At 42.9% G+C, this 23879-nt stretch overlaps 1 protein-coding gene across 2 annotated transcripts in view; it reads left to right on the top strand.

Moving 5' to 3' along the window:
- EME2 (essential meiotic structure-specific endonuclease subunit 2) overlaps positions 1-23879 on the top strand; it is a 29047-nt gene that overhangs the window by 3693 nt on the left and 1475 nt on the right. For both annotated transcript variants that reach the window (XM_069734365.1, XM_069734364.1), the window contains 6 exons: positions 1441-2054; positions 4045-4181; positions 7528-7620; positions 11695-11807; positions 13615-13714; positions 14182-14297. In XM_069734365.1, coding sequence (XP_069590466.1) covers positions 1535-2054; positions 4045-4181; positions 7528-7620; positions 11695-11807; positions 13615-13714; positions 14182-14297 — 1079 coding nt within the window. In that variant the 5' untranslated portion in view covers positions 1441-1534. The remainder of the gene's footprint in view (positions 1-1440; positions 2055-4044; positions 4182-7527; positions 7621-11694; positions 11808-13614; positions 13715-14181; positions 14298-23879) is intronic.

The raw sequence follows: 23879 nt of genomic DNA, 5'->3' as shown, positions 1-23879 counted from the left end.
GGTTAGTAACTGGCTTAGTGATAGAAAGCAGAGGGTGGTTATAAATGGTATAGTCTCTAACTGGGTCGCTGTGACCAGTGGGGTACTGCAGGGGTCAGTATTGGGACCTGTTCTCTTCAACATATTCATTAATGATCTGGTAGAAGGTTTACACAGTAAAATATCGATATTTGCAGATGATACAAAACTATGTAAAGCAGTTAATACAAGAGAAGATAGTATTCTGCTACAGATGGATCTGGATAAGTTGGAAACTTGGGCTGAAAGGTGGCAGATGAGGTTTAACAATGATAAATGTAAGGTTATACACATGGGAAGAGGGAATCAATATCACCATTACACACTGAACGGGAAACCACTGGGTAAATCTGACAGGGAGAAGGACTTGGGGATCCTAGTTAATGATAAACTTACCTGGAGCAGCCAGTGCCAGGCAGCAGCTGCCAAGGCAAACAGGATCATGGGGTGCATTAAAAGAGGTCTGGATACACATGATGAGAGCATTATACTGCCTCTGTACAAATCCCTAGTTAGACCGCACATGGAGTACTGTGTCCAGTTTTGGGCACCGGTGCTCAGGAAGGATATAATGGAACTAGAGAGAGTACAAAGGAGGGCAACAAAATTAATAAAGGGGATGGGAGAACTACAATACCCAGATAGATTAGCGAAATTAGGATTATTTAGTCTAGAAAAAAGACGACTGAGGGGCGATCTAATAACCATGTATAAGTATATAAGGGGACAATACAAATATCTCGCTGAGGATCTGTTTATACCAAGGAAGGTGACGGGCACAAGGGGGCATTCTTTGCGTCTGGAGGAGAGAAGGTTTTTCCACCAACATAGAAGAGGATTCTTTACTGTTAGGGCAGTGAGAATCTGGAATTGCTTGCCTGAGGAGGTGGTGATGGCGAACTCAGTCGAGGGGTTCAAGAGAGGCCTGGATGTCTTCCTGGAGCAGAACAATATTGTATCATACAATTATTAGGTTCTGTAGAAGGACGTAGATCTGGGGATTTATTATGATGGAATATAGGCTGAACTGGATGGACAAATGTCTTTTTTCGGCCTTACTAACTATGTTACTATGTTACTATGTAAATGAAAAACAGGCAACAAATTTACAAATAAAATAATGAATTGGGCCCTAATAAACACAAAAATGTGAACAGCTCCAGACTGAATATGGACATCTGAATATGTTGGCACTAAAGAGTAATACTAAAAATATTCCGCCTCTTATATAATATATATATATATATATATATATATATATATATATATATATATATATATATATATATATATATATATATATATATATATATATATATATATATATATATATTTATATATTTTTTTTGTATGTATGTATGTTCTCTGTGTTGTCCTTGTATATCCTGTTTTTCTTATTCTGATAGTCTTCCTATCTTCTAGCCATCCTTGATCTGTGACAGCAGACCTCCTAATTTAAGGAAGATGATACAATTCATGGACAAATAGTAAATCTAATGTCTCACAACGGCATTTCATGATGGAAACTGAACACAACAAAGGATTTATTTCAAGGTCGCCAATCAGAATACTAAAAAGGGCTAAAACCTGGGAGATATCCGACTCCGAGACTGAGGAAGAGTCTACTAATGTTGAGACGGATAACAAGACTGCGGAATTGCCAAGAAAGGAAAGTCTTCATGAAGAACTTGAAGCCTCTAAGATATCTCAGAATAAACAGATGGATCTTGATCTGAAGACTAAAGTTCAACTTTCCACTGAGGTCCCTATATCTACATTACCTGTGCCTCTATCTGGTTCCACAACTCCCAGTCCAACTAAAAGAACCAGGAGGAGAAAAAATCCTGATGAATTGGAAGCTCATAGGTTACGGGCGGACGAGCAGAGGAAGGAAAAAGAAGCCAAAAGGCAGGAGAAAGAGAAGATCCGGAACCAGGAGAAGGAGGAGAAGATGAAGCGAAAAGAATCTGCGCTGGCGCTGAAGCTCCTGAGACCAGATCAGTGTGGGGAATACATGATGGTCCAGCTGGATGCCGGTAGGACGTTTTGTGACATAACGATCCAATGGATGAGAATAGTGTAGACATAAAATGGAAGTGGCCCATAGAAACTAGCAGAATTAGTTCTAGTTGATGTCTTTAATGGTTGTTTTGATATATCTTTTTATGGAGTTCAATGGGTTTAAAAAAAAAAAAAACTGAGACAATTAGGGGTTTCACCACCACCAAACTCAAGAAAAAGAGTTCTCCCTCCACACTAGAGGCAGAGATATGATGCTGATAAAATAAGAATGTTGCATAAGCATTAGAAATGTGATAATCGACCACGACAGGATATTAAACTTGGGGTTATTCAGTTTGGAAAGATGAAGGCTTAAGGGTGATCTATTACAATGTACAAACATAATGAGGGGGCAGTACAGAGATCTTTCTAATGACCTATAATACACACTTAGACCTGTAACCCTGATAAGGGGGCATCCTCTATGTCTAGCGAAAAGAAGGTTTATTCATAATCACATAGAACAATTATTTGCTGTAAGAGCAGTGAGACTGTGAATTCTTTGCTGTAAGAGCAGTGAGACTGTGAATTCTTTACTGTAAGAGCAGTGACACTATGGATTATTTACTGTAAGAGCAGTGAGACTATGGATTATTTTACTGTAAGTTCATTGACACAATGGATTATTTACTGTAAGAGCAGTGAGACTAAGGAGTCTTTGCTGTAAGAACAGTGAGACTATGGACCCTTTACTGTAAGAGTAGTGAAACTATGGAACTCTCTCCCATATGATGTTGTAATTATAGATTCACTACTGAAATTCAAGAAGGGCCTGGATGCCTTTCTGGATAAATATCACATTACATGTTATGGACACTGGATTCTATGATGCTTTTTGATTCAGGGAGCTACTCTGATTTCTGTACGGAGACTGGAAGGAATTTTCTGAAGTGTGTGGCTGCAGAACAGGAACCCTCCATCTGCCTGCTAATGTTCCCGGATCCTCTTTGGATTTGTAGGCCCAGCACAAAGTCATAGTTGCCGCTTGACATAAGCATGATGTCGTACTGGGCCTACTAATCAGAAGAGGCGGTGGGAAACCAGCAGGTAAGAAGCTTTTCCCGCATGGCTCCTGTCAGCCAAGGACTACTAACGTGTCCGCTGAACTAGGGTTCTGCAAATCTATGTGCTCATCTCTAGTGAGTATGTGACACCACATTCAGACCTCCATCTTTCACACGTGTTCTATTCATTTATGTCACTGAATATACATAACCATTAGTCTATGGGACTGTTCGCATGTCTTTATGTTCACTTTCTGGCAAACTGTGTGTCTGCAACAACAAAAAAAAGTGTCTGTTTTCATCCGAGTTATGAACTTAAATTGTCTGTTTATATCAGTGCGTCGGTGGGGGGAAAAAAAAAAAAACTACACACCAGTGACCAATGCCACCGATGTGTAATTTGAGTGCCTTCATTTTTTTTTTTTTTTTTTTTTTATACAAGAAAACGGATGCCACACTGATGTTAGAAATGGGGGCATGTACCAAATTATGATACAAATAAGATCCAAAATATTGATTAAAAGTGGCCAGTTTTTATTTTCATTGGACTTTGTATGGATGGCTTTATGAAACATTTCAGAAGAAACCTTGGGATAGTGACAGTATAGGATTGCAGTATGTATGATTAGAGGAGTGTCGTATAAAGCCAGGAAATGTGTAGCTTTACACCTGCAGTTCAGCTATGCTAGGACTTACAGTTCCCCCACAGCTATACAGACATACTGTCCCTTCACCATTCTTTATAATTGGGCTCTGCTTTTTCAGGTTGACCCTAGTGTAGGGCTTAAGGCCACCAGGGAGCCATCTTATGGCATGTTTCTCCATTCCAACAAGGATAACGTATGCTTTTTTTCTGCATAGTGTTATCTGCAGACAATTCTGCAGAGAAATTTTGAACCCAATATGTCTCTATGGGATGGATCCTGTTTAAATCTATGGTATCTTACTGCATTTCCTACAGGTCTCCTCCAGGATGTTGGATGTGAAGATCTTCTGGAATCCTTAAGCACAGCCAGCTATAATTACGCCATAGAGCCGCACTCTATTCCCTATAGTGTCACTTGGCGGAGAGAGATGCCCGGAGACTGGACATGTGTAGTAAGATGAGTTTTATAGCATTTGCACATTTATGAAAATGAATATATGGACACTTCATGTCCGCTATGAGTGCATTATTATCAGTACTGGTGTATGGTGTCCAGTGAGCAGAAGCTTAGAGGAGGGGGTCCAGACTGGGTCCAGGCCCCTTCTCTTTTGCTTCTGCTCATCAGGCTTCAGACAGTGGCGTAACGACCGTGGTGTACAGATGATGACCCATCAGGCCCCTGGCCCGTGCACGGATAGCAATACAAGGTACCTGATAATCACAGGCCAGCAGCTGACGTTGGCGTCCACATGACCGGGGCTGCCGCTTCAGAAAAGGAAACTGCACAGTGGGGGACTGGAGTGAAGGCTATTTATTTAAATTGGTGAGTATACAGTGGCCATATATAGTGGCTGAGCATTATTCTGTATGGCTAACTATGAGGATGCATTATTCTCTATGGCTAAGTAGGAGGATGTATTCTACTCTATGGCTAGATAGGAGGATGCATTATACTCTATGGCAAACTATGGGGATGCATTATACTCTATGGCAAAATATGGGATGCATTATACTCTGGGAAACTATGGGGATGCATTATACTCTATGGCTAACAATGAGGATGCATTATACTCTATGGCTAACAATGAGGATGCATTATACTCTATGGTTAACTATGGGGATGCATTATACTCTATGGCTAACAATGAGGATGCATTATACTCTATGGTTAACTATGGGGATGCATTATACTCTATGGCTAACAATGGGGATGCATTATACTCCATGGCTAACAATGAGGATGCATTATACTCTATGGCTAACTATGGGGATGCATTATACTCTATGGCTAACTATGGGGAGGCATTATACTCTATGGCTAACTATGAGGATACATTATACTTTGGATAACTGTGGGGTGCATTATACTCTATGGATAATTAGGGGGTGTGCATCATACTCTATGGATGACTATGGGGATGCATTGCACTTTATGGATGGCTATGGGGTGAATTATAAAATGTGAGACATTACTGCAGGGGGATATTATTACTGCTGTAATCTATTTTATATTTTTGAGGATACTGATTTCAATAGAGGGTCTGGTTACCGTGCATGGTGACACTGTCACTTTTTTTTCTTCATCTGGCGCATTGTAGAAGTTGGGTAAAAAGCAGGGAAAGAGCTCTGGAAGCGGTGATCTGGATATGTGTGTTAATTTCTGCAGAGATGAGTCTAGGCTGGAAGAAGTGATAGTTTTCTGTGCTGGATGAAGAAGAACAGTGAAGATGAAGGACTTAAACTTGAGACGTCATCAGTGAGTCAATGCGTCACCTGTACACTAACACTATACATTGTATACAATGTACAGAGTTCCTGTGTACAATGGCACTTATGGTAATATTAGTATTGTGTTTTTATTTTTATTTTTTTTATTAATGATCAGTATTGTATGATTGTATGATCACTATATGGTGGTGATGTGTGGTCTGGTCAAGGCGTCACGGTATTTTTCCCATGTATGAGGTGGTATTCGGTCACTATGGTGTTAATATGTGATCTAGTCATGGTGTGATTTTATTTGTCCTGTGTATGTCATATTATTTAATCATTGTGTAGTGATAATATGTGGTCCGACCATGGTATGACTGAATAATACCACGTACAAAGGACAAATCCAGTCATACTATGGCCGGATCATATGTTACCACCACATAGTGACTGAATAATACCACATACAGGAGACAAATACAGTCACTATGTGATGGTAATATGTGATCTTATCATGGTGTGATGGTATTTGTCCCATGTATTCGGCATTAATGGTCATTAAAAAAAAATTAATCTGATGCATTCCCTTAAAGAAAAAAAAAAGTAAATATGCCTAAAATGAATATTGGGTGTTTTACCAAATATTTTAATAGGCTAGAATAGAGTAGGGCCAGGCCAACAGAGTCTACCTTGTCGTGGAAGCAGCTGAAAAAATATTTTGGCCAAAAGCTGATGACTATGTATGTGATGTTTGATGGAAACTGTTAATGTGTGATATGTGAGGACGTGATGCAGAAAGCACGTTTTTCCAAGAGTGGTCGGTGGGACTGTGGAAGGTTTGAGTCTTGGAGGTAGAGCCTGTGGTGGAACCTTTGAGGAGCTTTCAAGCAAGCCTGAAAATGTTGCCAGTATGAGGCCCTGAAATTCCTGGAGTCAGCCCTGTGAAACTATAGATTTTTGAAAACTAGCTCCAAAGAAAGATGGGAATGTGAACAAGCAACCAATACAAGTCCTAATTTTTGTGCAGTGTTTCCGCTTTTTTTTTTACAGCATTATTTTTTCACTTGTGGTTTGGGTCCATATTGGGGCTGAGCAAAAAAGGGGAGAAGCCAGCGCAGCCTAAGGTTAAGACGCAATACATAAAAGTGCAAATGCACATATTGATTTCTAACTGTATTTTCAAAATGAGTCATTTAGCAAACAATTGATCAATTCTTTGAGCCACCCCGCCTCTTCACGGCAGTCTCATATTGGGGCAGTCCTACACTACGTTTTTTATATTCGCTTTGCCATAAAGGCCTCCTAAATGAACTAAAAGCAAGACCACATTAAATGGAAGCTGTACCTGGAGCATTACTGAATGACTCCCATGGTGCCAGAGGAGACAAGCAGACAAGCGAGGATAAAGGTTGACCAGGTCCAGACAGACATTTCAGATCCAACCTCCACACTGCCCATCCAGCACCACAGAAAAAGCGCTGGCTTCTCCCCTCTTTTGCTCTGATATTGGTAAGTGGCTGACCACCACTGTTGCCGTGCGACGCGCCGGGTTACATGTGCCATTCTTTCTGTGTTTCTGTGATTGATAGGCTGCTGTACACACACACAGCAGCCCTGCCCTGCGCTTTGTTTAATTATGCACCTGTGTCTCAGCCTGTCTCACTCTTCATCTGTGGCTCTGGATGGGCAGTGTGGAGTTTGAATCTGAAATGTCTGTCTGGACCTGGTCAACTTTTATCCTCGCTTGCCTCCTCTGGCACCATGGGGGTGACTCAGTAATGCTCCAGGTACAGCTTGCATTTAATGTGGTCTTGTTTTTAGTTCATTTAGGAGGCCTTTATGGCACAGCGAATATAAAAAACGTAGTGTAGGACTGCCCCATTATGAGAATGCCGTGAAGTGGCGGGGTGGCTCAAAGAATTGATCAATTGTTTGCTAAATGTCTCATTTTGAAAATACAGTTAGAAATCAATATGTGCATTTGCACTTTATGTATCGCGTCTTAACCTTAGGCAGCGCTGGCTTCTCCCCTCTTTTGCTCTCATATTGGGGCTGCTCTCATTTTCTGCCTCTTGTGTTATTTTGCAGGAGGGTCTGGAGCTTTGCAGAGGAGAAGAACGTGAAATGTTGATACTTGTGGAGCCTAAAGACTTTCTCTTAAGTGTTCGTGGCTGCAATCAGGTAAAGGGGATGAGCGAGAAGTGGGTTATAAGCAGTCCATGATCCACTACTATTTTCAAGATCTCGGTTTGCTGTTGGTGAATGGTATAATTCTGCAGATCTATCTTGTAACCGCGTTGCTGGAGTTCAATTGTTGTTACAATTATATGAAGTCTAAACAATCATCTGTATTCTGCATATATAATCAGCAGCACACACATGTCTTATGTGCTGGTGGTATGCTACAATGTATCAGCACAGGTGAAATGTATCAGCACTGGGTTCAGGCTAAATATTTTAGACTGTATACAAGCTATGGAAAGTAGAAGGCCTCTATGCGATTCATTAACAGCAAACAGTGATCTTGAAAATGACTGTAAGTTGAAATATGTTCTAAAAGAGTAATCACTGTTTTCATTTTTATTTCATAAATCCATAGCACACATTAAAATAAGCAACTGTGTAATATATCTTCTCAGAGTAAACTGCTTCTTTCTCCTCCTGGAGTGATCGTTCATTCTCAATTTATGAGTAAAATCTGTAGTCAATATAGACTTATTTCCCATTACTGATTTAAGAGATGATAGTTGTTGCTTTTAAAATTCTATGTAGAGAGTAGCTAGAGACAACCAGACATTCTGCTGCAAATTCTCCATAGAAGTTTAGGAGCACCAACTGTCTCCTCCTATCTTAGTGATGGGAGATCTGTATTCACGGAAGACACATTGTACCCGTAAATTGAGAATTTTGAGATTGAAAGATCAGTCCAGGAGGAGAAATAAGCCAATTTCTCAATAAGATATATTACAAAGTTTCTTATTTACAGTTGAAACCAGAAGTTTCCATCCACTATATAAAATGGCACGCCTACATGTTTTTCTCAATATCTGACATTAAATCAGAATAAACCTTTCCTGTTTTAGGTCAATTAGGATTACCATAATTATTAATATTTGCCAAATTCCAGAATAATGAGAGAATGTTTTAAGGCATTTTTTTTACTTACTGCAAAGTCACACGTTTTCATCAATTTCACTAGTATTTGGTATCATTGTTCTTAACTGAATGACTTGGGCGAAATGTGTTGGATGTCCTTCCACAAGCTTCTCACAATAGTTGGTCAGAATTTGGGCCTATTCCTCCTGACAAAGCTGGTGTAACTGATCGAGGTTTGTAGGTTGCCTTTGCTCGCACCCTCCTTTTCAACTTTGCCCATACATTTTCAATAGGATTGAGATCAGGGCTTTGTGATGGCAACTCCAAATCCAAAACATTGACTTTGTTATCCTTAAGCCACTTTGTTAACATTTTGGCAGTGTGCTTCTGGTCATTGCCCTTTGGAAAACACATTTCCACCCAAGCTTTAACTTCCTGGCTGATGTCTTGAGATGTTGCTTCAGTATTTCTACATAATCTTCTTTTCTCATGATGCCATCTATTTTGTGACGTCCACCAGTCCCTCCTACAGCAAAATAACCCCACAACATGATGCTGCTACCACTGTGTTTCATAGTTGGGATGGCGTTCTTAGGCTTCCAAGCTTCTCCCTTTTTCCTCCAAACGTAACGATGGTCATTATGCCCAGAAAGTTCAATTTTAGTTTCATCAGACCACAGGACATGTCTCCAGTAATGATGGTTTTTGTTCCTGTGTTCATTTGCAAACATTAATCTGGCTTTTTTTATGTTTCTTTGGAGTAATGGGTTCTTCCTGGCAGAGTGGCCTTTCAGCCCATGTTGATACAGTACTTATTTCACTGTGGCTATTGACACAATCTTACCAGCTTCAACCATCATCTTCACAAGGTCTTTTGCTTTTGTCCTTGTTTATATGCACATGTCTGACCAAAGCACGTTAATTTCTGGGACACAGAACCCATCTCCTTCCTGAGCGGTATGATGGCTGGACATTCCCATCTTGTTTGTACTTTTGTATAATTGTTTGTAGAAATTAATGAGGCACCTTCAGGTATCTTGTAATTGTACCCAAGGATGAGCCAGACTTGTGCAAGTCCACCATTCTCTTCTTGATATCTTGGCTGATTTCTTGAGACTTTCCCATGATGCTACACAAAGAAGCAGTGTGTTTCAGGTGTGCATTAAAATACATCCACAAGTGTGTCTCTAATTGTTAGTATCTGTTTAGTTTGTGAATATCCGCCATTTTCTTACGGTGTTCTGGCAGCTGGTCTTTTTACTCTGGTGCTGGGTTTGTCTTGGGTCAGGTGTTTGTATAACTGTTTATTAACCAGCACCTGCCTCCCAGCCCTTGCTGGACAACAGTGCTAATCTGCTTGAGTTCTGGCTTGGTCCTTTGCTTAGTCTTCTGTGTGTTTAATTAGTGCAGTACTGGGACCTTTGGTTCTGCTACTCTTAGTTTCTGTTTTCAGTTGGTATCTGCAGCCTTCTCTTTGTTTTCTACTAGGAGGTGACCCATTTTTTGTACCCAGTCATTATATCTTTTAGGGACCCCCTTCCCCCTATCTATAGGTCTTCGCTTAAGATTAGCCTAGGATCGTTGGTGGGTCTATTCACAAGACATGTAGGGTATCAGCCTATTCATAATGCAGGGTCAGTTTTCCCCCTTCTACCCTAGTCTCGTGTTGCAGTTCCGTAACACTAATTCACTCAGATGCTCTCTTCCTCTCTCTCTCTGTCTCTCTCTCTATGTCAGATATTGAGGAACACATGTAGTGTCATTTTATATAGTTTGATTTCAACTGTACATACATGTGTACCATTCATTTACTAGAAAAAAACACGATAATTATTCATGAATATAAATTATATTAAAGTTTCAAATCACTTAATTATGCAAAAATCAAAGGGGTTATCTGGAGATATTCCAAGAGTAGTGCTAGAAAAGAGGGGAATGTGTGTATATATATATATATATATATATATATATATATATATATATATATATATATATATATATATATATATATATATATATATATATATATCTATAATTGTCTAAGGGTTTTTCCGTCTGTCTGTCTGTCTTTCTGTCTGTCTGTCCTGGAAATCCCGGCTCTCTGATTGGTCGAGGCGACGATGATGTCATAAAGGACGTAGAAATCCCGCGTCTGATTGGTCGAGGCCGTCAGGCCTCGACCAATCAGCAACGGGCACAGCGACGATGATGTCATAAAGGACATAGACATCTCACGTTTCTGATTCAGCGACGGGCACAGTATCGACGTAGATGTCATAATGGTTGCCATGGCGACGATGATGTCATAAAGGTTGCCTCGACCAATCAGCGACGGGCACAGTCTGCCGCGAATTCTGGAATCATCATTGTCCATATACTACGGGGACATGCAGATTCTAGAAAACCCGATGCGTTAGAATCGGGCCACAATCTAGTATATATATAATTGTCTAAGGGTTTTTCCGTCTGTCTGTCTGTCTGTCTGTCTGTCCTGGAAATCCCGGCTCTCTGATTGGTCGAGGCCACCAGGCCTCAACCAATCAGAGACCAGCACAGCATCGACGTAGAAATCCCGCGTCTCTGATTGGTCGAGGCCGCCAGGCCTCGACCAATCAGCGACGGGCACAGCGACGATGATGTCATAAAGGACGTAGACATCTCACGTTTCTGATTCAGCGACGGGCACAGTATTGACGTAGATGTCATAATGGTTGCCATGGCGACGATGATGTCATAAAGGTTGCCTCAAACAATCAGCGACGGGCACAGTCTGCCGCAAATTCTGGAATCATCATTGTCCATATACTACGGGGACATGCATATTCTAGAATACCCGATGCGTTAGAATCGGGCCACAATCTAGTATATATATATACATACATACATACATACATACATACATTTATTACTTGGCATAAATGTTGTAGTTTTTTTTTTTAACCTGGAGTAAATGCCGCTGATCTCCTGAATCTGACTTTGTTTTTCTTTTGTTCCTGTCCCTCTCCGTATCAGAGTTGTGGCCTTTTTCCCCCTCTGTGTGTAATTTACATCTTTTTACGCAGTGGGCGTGATCATTAACTGTTTAGTGCGGGCATTTCCTTAAGAACCACACCCACTTGGCTTATCTGTATATTTAAATTATCGTGCTGTACACCGCAGGCTCCAGAAACCTCCAGTAATGAAGAGACCCCAGGTTCTGTGTTTGGATTTGCCAAGAAGTACCCTGATAAGAAAATCACATTGGTCATTTTGGGACTCCGAGACTATCGTAGGCAAGTGCTATTATTTTCATAGGTCCTTTGTAATTAATTTAAAGGGGTTTTGCGGGACTTTAGCAATTGACAGATCCATAGGTTAGGTCGTCAATATGAGGGCAATGGGGGTCTGACTCCTGGCACCCTCGCTCACCAGCTGTGTTAGCAGGTACTGCTGTGGCTAGATGCAAATGCTGTACAAAGCAGAACGGCACACCTGTGTGCATCGTCAGGGGCTTCCTCGGGTACTACAGCTCGGCTCCCATTCACTTCAATAAGAGCTGAGCTGCAGTATTTGAGGGTGGACACTCCAGGGTCTGTTCACTGTTAGGCTGCCGTCACACTAGCAGTATTCGGTCAGTATTTTACATCAGTATTTCTCAGCCAAAAGCAGGAGTGGAACAATTAGAGGAAAAGTATCCTAGAAACATCTGCACCACTTCAGCATTTATCACCCACTCCTGGTTTTGGCTGAGAAATACTGATGTAAAATACTGACCAAATACTGCTAGTGTGACGGTAGCCTTATAAAGAGAATCAGTCATTGCAATATAACCTGTGTATAGGTGTGGCCATGATGCCCCTGATATACTGATTTAATGGATACCTGTACTGAAAAAAATGGTATTCTGGTACTTGTTTTATTCACATTAGAAGTTTTGGTGCAATAGCCACTTTGTGCATCGGGGCAGGACTATGGCTAGGGTCTTCGACTGTGATGTAGCACCTCAACATATGTATTGGGCTCCTTCTTTAAAGTTTGTGCTAGCGTCTCTCTTGCCATGGGCGGCATTTGTGCACATTAATGTCCCGGTGTTCTCTAACAAAATGGCCCCGGAGGCAGCACATGCTCAGGTCAGCCTTTGGCAGGCTCCAACAAAATGGCCCCGGAGGCAGCACATGCTCAGGTCAGCAAAATGGCACTGGTGGCTGTCTATGTGCAGATTGAAATCTTGGCTCAATGACAACCTGAGATCTCAATCTGTGCATGTGCTGTCAGCGGCACCATTTTGCTGGAGACCACAGGGACAAGAATGTGCGCAAGCGCCACCGGTGCCAATTGCAGCACTAGCGCAAAATTTAAAAAATGAGGAACATACAAATGCAGAGGGGCCACAGCAAAGAAAAATATTCTTCATAGTCCCTGATGCACAAAGAGGTTATTATGTATACCCCTCCTCACATGTAAAGCGCCATGGAATAAATGGCGCTATAATAATAAATAATAATGATAATAATAATAATTGCACCAACATTTCTAAGGTGAATTAAACAAGAACCAGGCTACGGATTCTTTTCATTACAGATATCCATTAAATCAGTCTAATGGGGCCATTATGGCCGTATCTTTTCTTTACCATCAATTTCAAAGTACAGGAAAACCCCTTTATGGCTACGTTCACATTAGCGTTTTGTGGGGCTGCGTCAGGCGCAGCCGCGGTGACGCATGCGCCATGCGCCCTTCTATTTAACATGGGGGGCGCATGGACATGCGTTGTCTTGCGTTTTGTGACGCATGCATCTTTTTGGCGCAACAGAAAACGCTGCATGATGCAGTTTTTTCTGCGCCAAAAATCATGAAAAAATGAACGCATGCGTCACAAAAAGCTGCGTTTTGCATGCGTTGCGTCGCCGACGCAGCACCGCACAACGCAAATGTGAACAAAGCCTTAAATTGTCGTATTGCAGCCAAGAAGAAATATATCCTAAAGGTTTTCACCTTTTTAACATTGTGACGTTGAGAATTTTGGGGGCAGGTCTCTTAATAAAACCGCGTACAGTGAGTGTCCAGACTCTTCCATTAGATGTTTATTCACACTCGTAGATGTCAAAGGCTGTCTCACAAAATGGAGAGGCATTCGCTGGAGGTGAAATCAAAGCCCGATGAGGAAGATGGTTGGGTAACCTGGAGACAAATAGATGAGGTGAGCTAATTGGTTGTTTTCTATATTTCACCATATGTAATATTAATTAATAATATATTTAGCCAACCCCATCTTTGAGGTTATAATGACACAGGATGAGTAAGAGACCTTAGGCCTCATTTATCAAAATAGTAAAAACTAGCCCTTTCCCCGAGCAACCAATCGCAGTGCAGCTTTCTTCTTTCCAGAGCAGTTTAAAAAACGAAAGCTGAGATCAGATTGGTTGTTATTGGCAACACTGACCGTTTTATTTCATGAGGGTATTAGGTTCAGGGCTAATAATATGCTTATTTAAGGACCACAGGTTCTCTAGAAATACGGCAGAAGTGAAATCATGGCGTCAGGGACCGCTCAGCTCTCTGCGTTCAGTGCTTGAGGAACAGGCAGTTCAGCGCTGATTCTCAATATAAATGAAGGTTAATTGTGTAATACATTTGTCTTCTCCTTGTTGCGCTCTGGGAGGTCAGGCCCTTGTGTTTCTACAGCTGTATTACAACATGGAGGTGTTAAACCTAGACACTTGGAAGCAGCTCGGGCAGCATGTATGTGCCGTGACGAAGAGCGTGGCTCAGCGCCCATTTCGGTGAGTACCCCAACATTATCTATCTATCTAATATATTTTTTTGTGGTGCTTTTTGAAGTGTCCAGGCCAGCAGCTGTCAGGAGGCGCAATATGTACATTTAGTGTGGATTTGTGGTGCAGAATCTTACTATGCATGGCCATTATTCTGTGCAGAAAATGTTCCTTATATTATTGCCATAAAGAATCTGCCACCACCTGAACTTACCATATGCCCGATTGATACATTTGTGTGTTGCATGGACTGGTCCCAGGTCTCCTGCCCCAAACTTGACAGCCTTTTTTACAGGAGACCATGGCTTCTATGAAATAGGCGTAAGGTAATTATAACTGTATTTGTTATTTTTAACCCCTTTCCGACGTTGGGAGTAATAGTACGCCCACGTCGGAATCCCTTCCTTCGATGGGAGTCCTGCGCTGAGCCCACATTTTTCCCGCCACATGTCAGCTGTTTTTAACAGCTGACATGTGCCTCTAACAGCCGCACGTGGAATCATGATCCACCCGCTGTTGTTGACCAGTTAAATGTTGCTGTAAATCTCTGACAGCGGCATTTAACTGGGGTTTACTGAAATCCTGCCCATCAGTGACCCTGTCATGTGATCGCGGGTCACCAATGGGTTGGCATGCCAACCAGAGGTCTCCATCAGACCTCTATGGTTGTCATAGCCGGATTGCTATGAGCGCCTCCCAGTGGTTGGCGCTCATCACATGTGAGCATTTCTGATACACACAGGCAATCAATATTCATTGCCTGTGTGTAGCAGAGCCGATTAGACCAGAGGTCCCCAACTCCAGTCCTCAAGGCCCACCAACAGGTCATTTTTTCAGGATTTCCTTTGCATTGCACAGGTGATGCAATTATTACCTGGGCAAGACTAAGGAAATCCTGAAAACATGACATGTTGGTGGGCCTTGAGGACTGGAGTTGGGGACCTCTGGATTAGACAACTGCAGCTTCTAGTCTCCCATGGAGACTATTGAAGCATGCAAAACTAAAAAAAAAAAAAAGTATTTAAAAATCTTAAACATATATATATAAAAGTTAAAATCAAACCCCATTTCGCCCCATTCAAAATAAAATAGAAAATACGTACGCTACTCACCTGGTGGTAGTGTTTTTTCAGGAGCCATGACAGCACAACGAGAGAGGGGATCCGCCCTTCAGGGACAGGAAACCTCAGACATAAAAGGGCGGCACCTCACTCCCCCGCCAGTTGGTTTACAGAGTATGAAAGGACCTTCTAGGTTAGTAGCACATAAACAATATTAATATATGGTACAATTCACCCAGTGAATAAACTTAGGAATTTTCTAAAGGAAGTGTTGAACCCATAAACAAAGAGGGTAGGGAATATAAGGGTGCTGTCATGGCTCCTGAAAAAACACTGCTACCAGGTGAGTAGCGTACGTATTTATTCAGTCGCCATGACAGCACAACGAGAGACTTTCAGAGAAGTGAAAAGGTGACTAGGGAGGGATAATAGCTTCCAGCACCCTTCTCCCAAACGTGAGGTCGGAGGAGCCACCTAGATCTAATCTATAGTGTCTAAGAAAGGTGGATGGAGAAGACCATGTGGCCGCCTTACAGATGTCCTCAATCGATACTTCTGCTCTCTCAGCCCAGGATGTGGCTACCGCACGAGTGGAGTGAGCCTTTATACCTTCTGGAATCTCCACGCCACCTGCGGTATAAGCAAGAGATATCGCCTCCCTAATCCATCTGGCTAGGGTATTTTTTGATACTCTAAGTCCCTTCCTAACCCCCTGGTAGGATAAAAATAATGCGTGGTCTTTTTTCCAGGTGTCTGTTACTGAAATGTATTTAAGAAGGCACCTACGTACGTCCAAACAATGAAATCTCTGCTCCTTATTGTTAGAGGGATTAGGACAAAATGAAGGTAGGATCACCTCCTGGGATCTATGAAATTTTGAGGCAACCTTTGGAAGATAAAGAGGGTCAGGCCTCATCACCACTCTATCTTCCAAAAATTGCATATATGGACGTTGCCTGGATAATGCCTGAAGATCACTAACCCTTCTTGCCGATGTAAGAGCAACTAAGAGGGCTGTTTTGACCGACAGGATCTTGATCGGGACAGAGTCAATAGGCTCGAACGGAGCTTGTGTTAGAGCTGAGAGCAGAAGATTTAGGTCCCATGGAACTATTCTCTGTTTAACAACCGGCCTGGATCTGGTGACCGCTTTGAAAAACCTTGTTATCCAGTGATTACTGGCTATGTTGGAATTATATAGTGCCCCTAGAGCTGAAACCTGAACTCTAAGGGTGCTGGTGGCTAAGCCTAACTCTAGGCCCTTCTGTAAAAATTCTAGGATCTGAGCAATATCAGGTTTTTGATCGATTTGTGCTCCTGAACTTGATAGGAACTTCCTCCATACCCTAACATAAATGCTAGTCGTGGAGGCTTTCCTACTTTTAAGTAGAGTATTTACAAGATTCTGGGAGAATCCCTTTCCTTTCAGAAGTGACCTCTCAAGTTCCACGCTGTCAGGTGCAAGTTGGTTACTCGTGGATGGAAGACTGGACCCTGGGAAAGGAGGTCCGGTATTTCTGGGAGGATCCATGGTTGGGAAATGGACATGCTTCTCAACCATGGGAACCAAGACCTTCTGGGCCAGAATGGGGCTATTAAAACCACTCGGGCTCCGTCTTCGCGAATTTTCCTCAGAACTATAGGAATGAGATTCAGAGGAGGGAAAGCGTAGGCGAGATTGAAATTCCAGGGGATCAGAAGAGCGTCGACTGCGTACGGGTTGTCCCTTGGGTCTAGGGAACAGAATTGATGGAGTTTCTTGTTTCCTCGACTGGCAAACAGATCTATCTCTGGACATCCCCACAACCGCACGATCTGATTGAAGACAGCCGGTTTTAGAGACCAGTCCCCTTGTCTGAGCTCGTTGCGGCTTAAGTAATCGGCCATGGTATTTAGATTTCCCTTTATATGAAGGGCCGTAAGGGAGAGCAGGTGATTTTCGGCCATCTGAAAGATATGATTTGTAACGTTCATTAATGACCTAGACCGTGTACCTCCTTGGTGGTTCACATAAGCAACGGTCACCTGGTTGTCAGAGAGTATCCTAACATGTCTACCCTGCAGAGGTATAAGGAACCTATCTAAGGCGCATTCCACCGCCATCAATTCCTTCAGATTGGAGGACGTGTCTCGCTCAGAATGGGACCACAGACCCTGAATGCAATTGTCCTCCCAGTGTGCTCCCCACCCCGTGGGGCTAGCATCCGTTGTTATTACCCGTGATATATGATATGTCCAAGGTACCCCTTTACGCAGATTAGGGATGTGTGTCCACCACCTTAGTGAACCCGTGGCCTCTACAGATAGGGAAAATTTTTTGTCAAGGTTAGCGCCCAGACGCCGAAAATTATGCAGAACATCCCATTGCAGAGCCCTGGAGTGAAACTGTGCCCACATCACCGCCGGAAAACAAGAAGTAAGTGAACCTAAGAGTGACATAGCACTTCTTAGGGAAACTACGGGATTACTAATTGCCCTGGAGGCCAGCCGGTGAATAGTATCAACTTTTGAGTCTGGCAGGCGACATTCCTGCTGAGCTGAATCCACAGTAAGACCCAAGAACTGCTGTGATGTTGAGGGCTGAAGACGCGACTTTTTGAGATTGATAATCCATCCTAAGTTGTGTAACGCCGCCATCACTTTCCCCAACTGTTCTTTACAGTGTACCTCTGAGCGCCCAACGATCAATAAATCATCCAGATAGGGAATTATTAGTATATTTTGCTCATGAAGGTGTGCCATAACCTCCACCATAATCTTAGTGAACACCCGAGGTGCGACTGCAACACCAAAGGGGAGTGCCCGATATTGAAAGTGCTCCACTGTGCCGGCAAGAGAAATCGCCACCCTGAGAAAGCGCTGATGAGTTGCATGTATCGGGACATGATAATAGGCGTCTTTCAGATCTAAGACAACCATGAAGCAATTGTGAAAAAGAAGCTTTATTGCCGACTTCACAGATTCCATTTTAAAGGATGGGACCAGCAGGAATACATTCAGGCCCTTCAGATTGATGATGGTACGATAAGATCCATCTGGCTTCTTTACCAGGAATAAAGGGGAGTAAAACCCCGTACCTTGTTCCTCCGTAGGTACTTTAACGAGAACCCCCTTTTTTTTGGAGATCTCGAACCTCTGACTCCAACGCCAACTGTTCTGCGGGAGAAGAACGGATAGGAGTTAATTTGAATTTTTCCAGGGGGGTATGGTGGAATTGGAACTTTAGCCCCTCTTTAATGATACTGAGTATCCATGGACTATTGGTGATTTTTACCCAGGCTGGGTAGAAGGCCAAAAGCCTACCGCCCACCTGGGCCGCCAGTCATTGATGCTTTTTAGAGTCTCTAGAAGAGTTAAACATGTAACCTCTACCTCTTCTCCTGTAAGAGTTGTATCTGGTCGATTCTCTATTTGAATCCCTGTCCGATCTTCGGCGATATGGCCCTCCTCTATTATAGTCCCGTCTATAGAAGGGTCTTGTTAGGAGAGGGAATCGCTTCTTACTGTCACCTGCTTTTTCTAGAAGCTCATCCAGCACTGGGCCAAACAAATGAACCCCCTCACAGGGGATGCCACATAGTTTTGATCTGGCCTGCAAGTCTCCTGGCCAGCATTTTATCCAAAGAGCCCTACGGGCCGCATTGGACAGTGCTGATGACCTTGCCGCTAGCCTAACAGAATCGGCTGACGCATCCGCAAGGAAGGCTGCTGCATCCTGAATCATAGACATAGATGATAGGATCTCGCTCCTAGGAACCTTATCCTTGAGCTGGTCTTCTAGATTACCCAGCCATACCATCAACGACCGGGCAGTGCAGGTGGCCGCAATCGCTGGTCTCAGGGAACCCGCTGATGTTTCCCAAGCTCCTTTAAGGAATACCTCAGCTTTCCTATCAAGCGGGTCTTTTAGGCTCCCCAGATCCTCAAACGGAAGAGACGTCTTTTTACATGCTTTAGCCACCGCCGCATCCAGTTTCGGGACCTTGTCCCAGGAGGAAGAAGCTTCTTCCTCAAAGGGATATCTTCTTTTGAACGCTGGTGGGAGAGACCCCTTCCTTTCGGGTTTTTTCCATTCTCTCGTAATCAGAGACTTAACTTTATCAACTACGGGAAATACTCTTCTGGATTTGCGATCTATGCCTTTAAACATTATATCCTGGATGGAACATTCCGCCTGGGTCTCCTCAATGCCCATAGTGCTATTGACAGCTTTGACTAAGCGGTTAACCCTGTCCAGTGATAGACAGGTTCGACTAGATTCCACGTCCTCTGATGATGATGACGGATGAGAATCCGAACTCACACCACCCGTGTCTGAATCCACATCCGAGGCTGGGGATAATATCTCCTTCCTCTTTTTTGAAACTGTCTTCTGAGACCTTATGGAATCTCTGACCTCCTGTCTAACCAGATCCCTAAGAGTAGACGTAAGGCCAGGGGTCTCGTCCTCAATTAATTGTTGAATGCAGATGCTGCACAATTTCTTTTTATGTCCATCCGGAAGAGGTTCCGTACAGATGGCACACTCTCTATGTTTGGATTTGGACACAGATTTCCTCCCCTAATAAGGAGAGAGGGAATACAAGGAGGGACAGCTATCAGAAATGTACTTTCACGAAGCTCACTTACCCATCCCTGCAGTGAATGGTACCGTGATCGGGGGGTCCTTCTTAGCCGGAGATTCCTTACGGCCAGAGGACTTAGTTGACTTCTGAGTTTCTTTGGCTCTACCAGCGCGACTACTGCCACTAGAACGCCGCTGGGAGCTGCTCAAAGGTTGTTCAGGTAACTGCTGCTGCTCACCGCCCAGCTGCGGTGTTCCTTCCAGAGACTCCATTCCAAGATGGTGGACAGGAACAATGTTGAGGCCTCAGTGCAGCGTTTAAATCTATCCCCCTGGGTACCACCCCCGGATGGGGGGTCAGCAGGGACATCCCTCGGTGCACCGCTAATTGGTACTGCCCCCGCTAGCGCCCGTAGAGCGCCAGACACCCTGAGGCCAAAATCCCCCCCTGCGACGCCGGGCGCCGCCATTAGCCAGGATAAGACGCTACCGCGCATGCGCGGCCGCGTCATCGCCCCGCGCCGCACCCGCGTCATCAGGACACGCCCCTTCCGGACACGGCCGCGGCGCTGAGAGCAGACGCGCCAAACAAGGACGGCAGCGCTCACCTAGCCACCGCAGACCCCAGCAGCAGCGGCGGACCGACCCCAGGAGCTCCGGCAGATGCGCACCATTGGGCCTCACGTACCAGGTGAACAGCGGCACCACAGAAGTCAAGCCCCCCGCTTAGGGCTGCTTCCTCCTGCTGTCACCTACACAGACAGTCCCCCTGCCGTGTGGTGCTTCCATCCCCCTGATCAGGCCGAGGTAGGGGACCCCCGCTACCTGCATCGGCCTGTCAGGAGTGGGATAGCTTCTATCTTCAACCCTCTTCTCTGGGCCTGTCTGAAGAGGTTCCACTGTCAGGGACAGGAAACCAACTGGCGGGTGAGTGAGGTGCCGCCCTTTTATGTCTGAGGTTTCCTGTCCCTGAAGGGCGGATCCCCTCTCTCGTTGTGCTGTCATGGCGACTGAATAAAATATCAAATATTCACATTTGGTATTGCAATCGCCCAATCAATATAAAAAAATAATGAACCTGATCGCTAAACGGCGTAATGAGAATAAAATTCAAAACGTCAGAATCACATTTTTCTGGTTCCGCTACATTGAAATAGAATGCAACAACGGGCGATCAAAAGAACGTATCTGCACCAAAATGGTATGAATAAAAATGTCAGCTCAGTGGACAAAAAAATAAGATCTCGCCTGACTCGAGATCACGAAAAATTTAGACGCTAAGGGTCTTGGAAAATAGCACTTTTTTTTTTTTTTTAACTAAAGATTGGATTTTTGTTTCACCACTTAAATAAGAAAAAACCTAGACATGTTTGGTGTCTATCAACTCGTAATGACCCGGAGAATTATAATTGCCGGTGAGTTTTAGCATTTAGTGAACATGGTAATGGAAAACCCTAAAAACAACTGATGGGATTGCACTTTTTTTTTTGCACTTTCACCACACTTGAATTTTTCCCCCCGTTTTCGAGTACACAATATGTTAAAACCAATGGTGTCGTTCAAAAGTACAACTTGCCCCGCAAAAAAACAAGCCCTCGCATGGCCATTTGGACTGAAAAATAAGAAAGTTACGGCTCTGGGAAGAAGGGGAGCAAAAAACAAAAACGGAAAGTGGCAAAGGAGTTAAAGGGTTAATTAGGGGTGTCTTTATTGCTGAACGTGCAAATGTATTATATTTCTTCTTTGAAATTGCCACATGTAAGTAGAAACACATATTTTATTATTGCATTTCTTTTGACCACTAATTAGAAAAAAAAATCCTGTGGATATAAATTTGGTACTTTAACATTTATTTCTGAATATAGTAATAAGAACTGCAGTTCATAATGCCGAAAACTCACAATTCAACAGAAAAATTAAAGTGCATGCCTTGGGCAAGGGTGATATAAACAAAATATTTTTTCACAAGGTTAACAGTCCCTGGTTATGGGGGACTTTAACTACCCGGATATTAACTGGGAAACAGAAACCTGTGAAACCCATAAAGGCAACAGGTTTCTGCTAATAACCAAGAAAAATTATCTTTCACAATTGGTGCAGAATCCAACCAGAGGAGCAGCACTTTTAGACCTAATACTATCTAATAGACCTGACAGAATAACAAATCTGCAGGTGGTCGGGCATCTAGGAAATAGCGACCACAATATTGTACAGTTTCACCTGTCTTTCACTAGGGGGACTTGTCAGGGAGTCACAAAAACATTGAACTTTAGGAAGGCAAAGTTTGACCAGCTTAGAGATGCCCTTAATCTGGTAGACTGGGACAATATCCTCAGAAATAAGAATACAGATAATAAATGGGAAATGTTTAAGAACATCCTAAATAGGCACTGTAAGCGGTTTATACCTTGTGGGAATAAAAGGACTAGAAATAGGAAAAACCCAATGTGGCTAAACAAAGAAGTAAGACAGGCAATTAACAGTAAAAAGAAAGCATTTGCACTACTAAAGCAGGATGGCACCATTGAAGCTCTAAAAAACTATAGGGAGAAAAATACTTTATCTAAAAAACTAATTAAAGCTGCCAAAAAGGAAACCGAGAAGCACATTGCTAAGGAGAGTAAAACTAATCCCAAACTGTTCTTCAACTATATCAATAGTAAAAGAATAAAAACTGAAAATGTAGGCCCCTTAAAAAATAGTGAGGAAAGAATGGTTGTAGATGACGAGGAAAAAGCTAACATATTAAACACCTTCTTCTCCACGGTATTCACGGTGGAAAATGAAATGCTAGGTGAAATCCCAAGAAACAATGAAAACCCTATATTAAGGGTCACCAATCTAACCCAAGAAGAGGTGCGAAACCGGCTAAATAAGATTAAAATAGATAAATCTCCGGGTCCGGATGGCATACACCCACGAGTACTAAGAGAACTAAGTAATGTAATAGATAAACCATTATTTCTTATTTTTAGGGACTCTATAGCGACAGGGTCTGTTCCGCAGGATTGGCACATAGCAAATGTGGTGCCAATATTCAAAAAGGGCTCTAAAAGTGAACCTGGAAATTATAGGCCAGTAAGTCTAACCTCTATTGTTGGTAAAATATTTGAAGGGTTTCTGAGGGATGTTATTCTGGATTATCTCAATGAGAATAACTGTTTAACTCCATATCAGCATGGGTTTATGAGAAATCGCTCCTGTCAAACCAATCTAATCAGTTTTTATGAAGAGGTAAGCTATAGACTGGACCACGGTGAGTCATTGGACGTGGTATATCTCGATTTTTCCAAAGCGTTTGATACCGTGCCGCACAAGAGGTTGGTACACAAAATGAGAATGCTTGGTCTGGGGGAAAATGTGTGTAAATGGGTTAGTAACTGGCTTAGTGATAGAAAGCAGAGGGTGGTTATAAATGGTATAGTCTCTAACTGGGTCGCTGTGACCAGTGGGGTACCGCAGGGGTCAGTATTGGGACCTGTTCTCTTCAACATATTCATTAATGATCTGGTAGAAGGTTTACACAGTAAAATATCGATATTTGCAGATGATACAAAACTATGTAAAGCAGTTAATACAAGAGAAGATAGTATTCTGCTACAGATGGATCTGGATAAGTTGGAAACTTGGGCTGAAAGGTGGCAGATGAGATTTAACAATGATAAATGTAAGGTTATACACATGGGAAGAAGGAATCAATGTCACCATTACACACTGAATGGGAAACCACTGGGTAAATCTGACAGGGAGAAGGACTTGGGGATCCTAGTTAATGATAAACTTACCTGGAGCAGCCAGTGCCAGGCAGCAGCTGCCAAGGCAAACAGGATCATGGGGTGCATTAAAAGAGGTCTGGATACACATGATGAGAGCATTATACTGCCTCTGTACAAATCCCTAGTTAGACCGCACATGGAGTACTGTGTCCAGTTTTGGGCACCGGTGCTCAGGAAGGATATAATGGAA

This window comes from Ranitomeya imitator, chromosome 7, assembly GCF_032444005.1.
Source record: "Ranitomeya imitator isolate aRanImi1 chromosome 7, aRanImi1.pri, whole genome shotgun sequence".
In the NCBI taxonomy this organism is placed as follows: Eukaryota; Metazoa; Chordata; class Amphibia; order Anura; family Dendrobatidae; genus Ranitomeya; species Ranitomeya imitator.
The sequence above is the reverse complement of the archived record's forward strand: the minus strand, read 5'-3'. Positions and strand labels throughout refer to the sequence as shown.